Consider the following 8,122-nt stretch of genomic DNA (forward strand, 5'->3'; position numbering starts at 1 on the left):
ATGTGGGATCTGAACCGGGGCCCTCTGGCGTCCCAAGCCAGCTCTTAAACAACTCGCCACTCGGCCAGCCCCCCACACCTCAGTTTTTAAACAAAACCCCAAAGTATCATTTTCCGGTCCTTTGCCTCCTGTACACTGTAGTATCTGTGCCCTTTTAACCTCCCCACTCCCCATCCCAGACGAGGGCAAGGTGCAAAGTGAATCTCCGGGGCATCCGTAGAGGACATGCACACGGGTGAAATTTTCTGGGTTGAGTCTAGAACCTGAGGTGATATTGCTAGAGGTTTCTGGTGGTGGCTTTGGAAACTTCAGGTGACGAGACACCTTGCAGGGCGTCCACTGTGCCCATAAGGCCTTCTGCCTCAGGACTGAGTGAGCTGGCTGTCTCAGGGCCTTGCTGGGAGGCTGCGGTGGAGTCAAATTTATCTTCTTTTAGGTCAGGAGCTAATGGGCAGTGGTGCCATCTCTAATAAGAAACAAGCCCTGCCCTCTGAAGTGACCCAGCTGACGAGCAGCAGAGCTCATTTGTTCTGGCACTCAACAGAGTGTGTGGGCAGCAGCTGAGCCTCGGCACTTACCGGCAAATGCTATTTTCAAAACCACAAAAGTCACCTCTGGACTTGCACTTGGGTATTAAGGTTGGCATCTGATCTGACCACCATAGCACTTCCCACGAGTGAACACACTCATAGTTCTCTCATTTGCCTAGAAGTTGTGACAGTTCTTGTGACAGGGGAGGACCTCCCATCTCCATTCTGCGGCTCCAGCAATTTATTGAGACTAAGTGTTCTGAAAAACCTGGGGTGGAATACGGCTCCCTGTGTTTCTAAAATCCAGAAGCTTGGATAAGTCTCATTATGGTTCTCTGACAACTCCGATTAAATCTTGTTTCAAATAATTATGAGGAACACTTCAAAGTCTTTATTATAGAATTTGTTTATATTGAGCACTGCCTGACATAAGTGGGCTAATCGCGAATACTTAAAATCTAGTTATTTAGGGATTCTTTCTCCTCTCCTTAGCATTAGTTGGGGAAATAGGGCTTTATAAATTCTCCTTAAAACACAAATTTTAGAAATTGTATGGGAACTCTTCTTTGAATATTTGCCACGGAATCACTAGGTTTTGGACACTTTTTGATCGTGCAAATTAACTGGATCATAGTCAGTTAATAAATTCTGGATGCCCACAAGGACCATTCTACAACAAATCTAACTTAATGTGGCTACTATAAAGCTTCAAAAACATTTTTTTAATAGAGGGCACCTTTTAATCAACAGAAGGTCTCTAGTCACTTTAAATTCGGTGAAGACATTTAATGGTGGTGCTATTTATAGCCTGTCTGTGAATAGAAAATTATCTACTTAAAACTGAAAAGGTTTGGTTTTAGATAAAGTGCATGAAAACTATGGCGATATCCTTGGAGTACCCAGTTCAAATCTCAGCAGACTGTACTCAGTATTTAATCAGTCTAAGGTATCAAGCTGCTGTAGGACAGTTTCTCTACAATCGATAAGTGAGAACATCTAATCTGCTTCAGGATATCCTTGCTCCTCACCGTTTTTCCCCTAAAAGAGTAGTTGTCTGGCTTTTATTATGAGTAAAACTTTCACTCTTTCTAGTGAATTCATAAACTTCCTATAGATGAGCCCAAGTGTACGACATACAAAGGACTGAGGACCTGGGAATGGCCAGCAAGAGTCCTGTCACCTGACTCTAGAGTGGTGCCACTAGCATTGACACTTTCAAATGTCCTCACTATTCACCGTGTTTAGTGTGACTAATTTATCTTCTTGCAAGTCTATGAACAGTTACGCCATAAATTACACGCTAACATTAGAGTTCCTAAACGTCACAAGAGGTCTTTTATTAATCACTGTATCCTTACCTCTAACAGTAGCTAATATTAAGTAGGTTTTTAATTCTTTTTACAAATGTTTGCTGAATTAAAAAGATTGCAGTTCCAACAACAATACCACACAAAAAAAAGCCCACTTGATTTCTTCATGTGTTCAGAAAAAAGGGGCTAGAGATGCTGCTAACACATTGATTAGCTTTAAAGACAAAGATCACAGCAGGACAAAGCCATCTGGCAGGCTGGCACAGACCATGACTTTGGCTATGAACCCAAACCAGGAGGTAATGTGGGGAAGATAACGGATAGCTGTTTCAATCTAATTACAAAGTGCTTCTCAACTAACGAGATTTTAGATTAGTTTTGAGTATCGTTATAGCTCTTACTTTGCATTTGTATGGTACAGCAAGTAGCCCTGAAATTGTAGCTTTACTTATTTATTTAGCAAGGCAAGTTGAAGCACGGAACTTGCCATATAATGTAGAAATGTACAAATCTTGCTGAAGGTCTTGCTGTGAAAGAGATGACTCATGTGACTAACCTGAAGCCCTTATTTCATTATTGAAACTTCGGAAATTTTGTCCCCAAAATGCCTTAATTTTTTTTTTCTTTTTTCTCTCAGATAGTCACGGGCGTATTGATCCCTCTCTGAGACCCATCTGGGATTTAGCTTTTCTTGGCAGCTCTTACGTGATGTGGGAAAAGACCACGCAGTTCTTGCACTACTACATGGCGCAGCTCAGCAGCCTGCAACAGTGGGTAAGAGCCCTGAAAATGAACTTGTACCACAAAAGATACAACCAAGGCAGGATTCTGAGACTCAGTTAATGTGACCTGCTAATCTCACGGCAACAGTTTTAATTGCATTTCATTCATTCAATAAATATTTGAATGCCTGCAGTGGGCCAGGCATTCTATAGGGACTGAGGACATAGCAGCGAACACAAAACATGACGTAGCTGTCCTCATGGAGATTCATTCTAGTGAGAGAAGAAAGATAGTGAACTAATAAGTAAGTATGTATCGAATGGTGGTAAGTGCTATGGAGAAAAACTAAGTAGGGGACAGGAAATGCAGGGTATTTTCAGAATTACTACTTACAGTCTAAATAAGGCCCCTCTCATTTGAGCAGAGATGACACTGGAGCAGAGGCCTACAGGAAGTGAGAGGGAGCCATGCTTCCACGAGGGAAGAGAATTTCAAGCAGAAGGAACTGAAGCAGCGCAGTAGCTGATGGGTTGGAGAAATAGCGGTGAGGCTAGTGTGGCTGGAACAGTGACAAGAGGACTGTGCCAGGAGGTGAGATCAAATGGAGGGGACCAGTTCCTGTAAGGCCTGAGGCCATTTGAAGGACCTCTCTTTTACCCATTTGAGGGTTTGGGGGCAGAGGAGTGACATGATCTGACTTACAATAGGATCACTCTGGCTGCTTTGTTGAGAATGGACTATAGAGATAAGGGTGGAAGCAGGAAGACCAGTAAAGTATTGCAATAATCTAGACAAAGCCTGGAGGTGGCTTGGACCCCGTGGTGGCAGCGGAAGTGATAACTGTTTGGATTCAGGATGTATTCTGAAGATAGACCGATAGCATTAGCTGATGGGTTGGATATGGACAACAGAGAATGAGAAAAGTCAAGGACAATTCATAGGATTTTGGCTGGAGTAACTGCTAAGGGAGATTTCGTCTACTGATTGGAGAAGGCTATAGGAAAAAGAGATTTGGGGGAAATTAGCTTGATTTGGGACATACTGAATTCCATAACCAAATAGAGAATTTATATAATCTTCTGGACCTGAGTCTCAAGTTCAGAGGAGAGTTCTGGGCTGGTGTCATCACCATGTAGGTGGTGTTTAAAGCCACAAGACTGGATGAGATCACAGAGAATGAGCGAGCAGTCCTGGAACATTTCCAACGTCAGAGGCTGGCGGGATGAGAAGAGTGTTTCAAGGATGAGGCTGCACGGACTGTGGCAAATGCTGCTGGGAAGTCAGGGAGATGAGGACTGAGAACCAACCGGCCGTTTGGTTTGGGCAGTTGGGGGTCAATGGAGAGCTTATTAAGGGCTATCTCTCCAGCACGATGTGGGCAAAGCCTGACTGGAGTAGGTCCAGGAGAGACTGGGAGGGGACGAAGTGGACCCTCCATCTCTTTAAAAAAAAATGGCTATAAAGGGGAGTAGAAGAAAGGGAGCAGGCGATAGCTGGAGGATGGTGGGTAAGCCATCGGGTTGAAAGGTTTTGTTTTCTGTGGTATTTTTAGGTTGGGACATCTAACAGCATATTTCTATGAAGATGAGAAAAATCCAGTAGAAAGGGGCAGAGTAGGACTTGTAGGAACGAGAAGGAAGAATTGCTGGAGTTAGTGTCTTCAAGTAGGCAAGAGAGGGTAAGCTCAATCCAGATGACCTTACACAGATTTTCAAATTCTGCTATTCGGTGGCCACTCAAGATTACCATGATCTTTAAGCAGAAGCAACACAGCAAGAAGCAAAACAATCAACAATTTTTAAAAGGTCACTAAAATCAAGGTAGTGTCCTGGAAGGCTAGAAGCAGGACGGTAGGGCTGACAAAGCCAGAGTGCCCAGCTCGGAAGCCGGAAGTGACTGGAGCTGCGCTGTGGCCCAAGGTAGCTCAGGAAAGCACAGGGCTCATAGTTTTTCCAAATGCTTTCTGGGTGTGTGTTCCTATCTTTACACTCAGGGTTAAACTCGCCTTTTAATGCAACTATGTCAGGAAGTGCAGGCTTGTAAACTCAGCCCCACATGAACACAGCTTGAGAGGAGACTGGGCTATGGAAGAAAGCACTGAATACAACTATAAAATAAGACCCATCTTACTGGCACAATTATGGCTTTTGAACCAAAAAACAGATGTCATTCCCAAGCCATAAGGGCCATGCCAAGGGCAGGGGAGATATGTGCTGGCTAGAGAAGATGAGATGGTTACGGACTTTCCCTCCACCCTCAGACTTTCACCTGAATTGAGAAAAGTCACACTGAGTGTTGTTCCAACTCTTATCAGTCAATACCAGATAGTATCAGCACCCCAGCTATCTAACCTGGAGCACATCGTTATCAATCAGCACAAGTCCTACCCTAACTAGAGGCCCCCACTGGCCAAGGGTACATGATAGAGACCATCCTATCTACCTTATTTATTCGGCGAAATCCACTTTGGATAGCATGTATCAATAACCTAAGCTTACTTATTCTCTACTAAAACCACACAGATTCTGCTAGGGGGCATTCTCTCTCTTTTTGGGGGGAGGAGTATAGGGGTGGGGGAGGGGTGGGAAACAAGTAAGTATGAAAGGGGACAAACAAAACACTTCCAGTCTGTCTCTAGGGAGATTAAAGTGCTGAGTTACCAGAAAACGTAACAGTGATTTGTCATCAATTTGGACTATAAGGATTTGGCATTTGTGATGATTTGAATAGAAGCCAAGGAGATTATTTCTGAATAATATTAAAAATAATGACTTCTTGGCAGAGCTCGACTTGGCGAGGGCACTCCAACCCTGGAGTACCTTGTCAGGCTGGGATGTGCAATGTCCCCTCTGCAGTTCTTTAATAAGCCCGGCTTTTTCATTGGGTTTAAGGGTGCTTCCTCCTGGAGGAGAAAGAATCCATAAAAACAGAAACATGAAGGTCTGTTTCAATCACTTTACTGAAGGTCTTCATTAAATGGTACAGGGTTTCCAAGCACTGTAATAATCCAAATGTTTGTATTAAAAAATGGGTAACACTGTGTATTTAGAACAGTTTGTCAAATGGAATTGGAATCCCATCATTTGCTTCAAGCCTTGCCTCTTTTTTGCCTCAGATCTGGAGACTGCCATGATCTCCTTCAGAAATGCTACTTTTGAAAGCAGAATAAGAAGGCATTGACCTGAAAAAGCACTTTAAAAGTAAAACCAATTTTTAATTTATAACAATACACGGTTAATAGTCAGGCCTTTAGAAATAGTGCAGAGAGCATAGACGTCTGAGACAAAAATCACACAACGCAGCCGCCTGCTGGTGTGAGCCATCCTGAGAGAACCATTTCCTTCCAAGGTCAAGACAGTCACCAAATGAGGGTCAAGGAGGCTAAAAATGCCCCCAAACCAGCAATGGCTGACTGAGCATTGGGGCCTCCGGTAATTGTTCCTTTATGAAAGAGACACTGAACTTCCTCTCATGAATTCTATGACTTGGCAGCCTGTGCCTCAGATGTTTGCTTTGAACATTCACATGTACACTGCCAGGCAGGACGGAAACCTACCCAATGATGCAGACACCATAGGAAAGTGGTCACCCTCTCCTGCATCTTCTCCCTCTATCACCCTCCCCAGCTGCTGGGAATTTCATGGCTTGTAACAATCTCCATCAGTGGGAGCAAACGGAAGACAAAACTTAATATCGAGTCCTTAGGTTTGTCTTTGCTTTTTAAAATTCTTTGATTGTCTCAATAAAAACTGGTAGAGTAAAATAAAAATCCAAGTTGAGTGTTTTTTTGTTTTGTTTTTCTCTCCCATTTTTATTACACTAGAGAGGGATAAACACCCTTACCCACCAAGCCACCCCCTTCCCCCCCACAAAAACCAAAAACAAGCAAACAAAACCTAGGAAGCTTTGAAAACAAAATAGGAAACTGGGTAAAACTTAGAGAATTCACGTGAATGAGCGGTTAAGGAAGACTGCTGGCATCGCTGTAAATATCTAGGCACTGGTGTTAGAGGCAGCCTGGGAAGGAAGGAAGAATGGGGGTGGTGCAGTCGGTAGATCTGGGCTTGATGCCCCGCTGGTCACTTACTAGCTGTATATGCAAGTTACCTCCCCTGGAGAACCAGGCTCATAGGACACACTCTCGCAAGGCAGTCAGGAGAATTACATGAAGACCTGTACAAAGTGCCTAGCACAGAACCTGACCCACAGTGGCATTCTACAAGTACTGGTTGCCCTGCCCCTTGTCTTACTTCCTGGCATACCAGGGCTACCATCTTAACTTGAGGTGCGTATCAGTATCAAGATTCCTAAGGCTGTCAAAAGGTTCTCCCTACCACCACCGAGCTTAGCCTCCATCAAAAACCGTAAATATTAGAGAGAAAAAGTGATAGACATTCAAGTAGATTTTCATGTAACTCAGTGATAAAACAACAATAAGAACCTATGACTTCCGTATCTTGATGCAGGATACTACCAAAGGGAAATGAGGCTAAAATCAAAGAGGCCGCAGGAGATTCAAGGCATCCATCCAACACAAGAATTTACAGTATGAGATAAGCCTTCCAAATTCTGAGCTAATATAAACCTACCCTATTTATTACACTCACTCTTTTTTTCTTCCTCTAGAAAACAAATGACGACGCAATTGATTTTGGTTATACTGTTCTACTCCATGAATTCCCAACACAGGTAAAACAGAAACTTATATATAGAATCGTTGTCACCAGAAGTGTTTGCAAATCATAATGTTTTTGAACTCTTGTTTCCTAGGAAATCATTCCCTGTCGCATTCACTTGGTCTGGTACCCTGGCAAGCCACTTAAAGTGAAGTACCACTGTCAGGAGCTGGAGACCCCAGAAGAAGCCTCTGGAATTGAAGAAGGATCAGCTGTGGCACCGACAGAGCTTAGTAACTTCTGAACAGAAAAAACAACAACCCCTGCTTATCCCAAATTCTAAACAAAATGATGATACTAAGTAGCCTAAATCAGTATTCTAATAAAATAGCTAAGGTTTAAGGCATTCTAATAATTCGAGAAAGCCTATGATAATCAAAAATTAAAAGATGTCAAGGTTTTTAAAAGATAATATATTTCAATGAAAGCAAATTGTGGGAAAAATATTATCTGTTTAAAAGAAATTTTACTATTTTTTATGATTTCAAGCAAGTATTGTTTTTTTAACTTGATAGTTACTTTTAAATAAATGTTTACATTTCTAAATAAAATGTTTAAATGTGCTTGTAGAGATTTATCTATGTAGGCGAAGTTTGTGCTAACCTGGAATTAAATGAACTCTTAATATTGCTTCATTCATATTTTACAAATAAAAATATAGAGTGTCTCACAGATAAAACTGAGTGTCTTCAAACATGTACTAAGTGGAACAGTGATATAACTGAAAGTAAGTCTAACAAGTGTTTACAATTTTCATTTATAAGGACAGCTTAGACCCAGACTTGGCCTCAGTAATCTATAAAAGCAAACACAATATGTAGTATAATCAGATTCAGTGGAGTACCTCCCCAAGGCAGGAAGAATTGATCCGGGAAATGTGGCC

At 42.3% G+C, this 8,122-nt stretch overlaps 1 protein-coding gene across 1 annotated transcript in view; it reads left to right on the top strand.

Annotated features, from left to right (window-relative positions):
• Positions 1-7,918, top strand: part of RARRES1 (retinoic acid receptor responder 1) — a 33,365-nt gene extending 25,447 nt beyond the window's left edge. The window contains exons 4-6 of the mRNA XM_019627821.1: positions 2,478-2,614; positions 7,190-7,252; positions 7,334-7,918. Of these exons, the coding sequence (XP_019483366.1) occupies positions 2,478-2,614; positions 7,190-7,252; positions 7,334-7,483 (350 nt within the window). The 3' untranslated portion in view covers positions 7,484-7,918. The remainder of the gene's footprint in view (positions 1-2,477; positions 2,615-7,189; positions 7,253-7,333) is intronic.
• The last annotated feature ends 204 nt before the right edge of the window (positions 7,919-8,122 follow it).

The sequence above is a fragment of the Hipposideros armiger genome, unplaced genomic scaffold (genome assembly GCF_001890085.2).
Source record: "Hipposideros armiger isolate ML-2016 unplaced genomic scaffold, ASM189008v1 scaffold_16, whole genome shotgun sequence".
Lineage (NCBI taxonomy): Eukaryota > Metazoa > Chordata > Mammalia > Chiroptera > Hipposideridae > Hipposideros > Hipposideros armiger.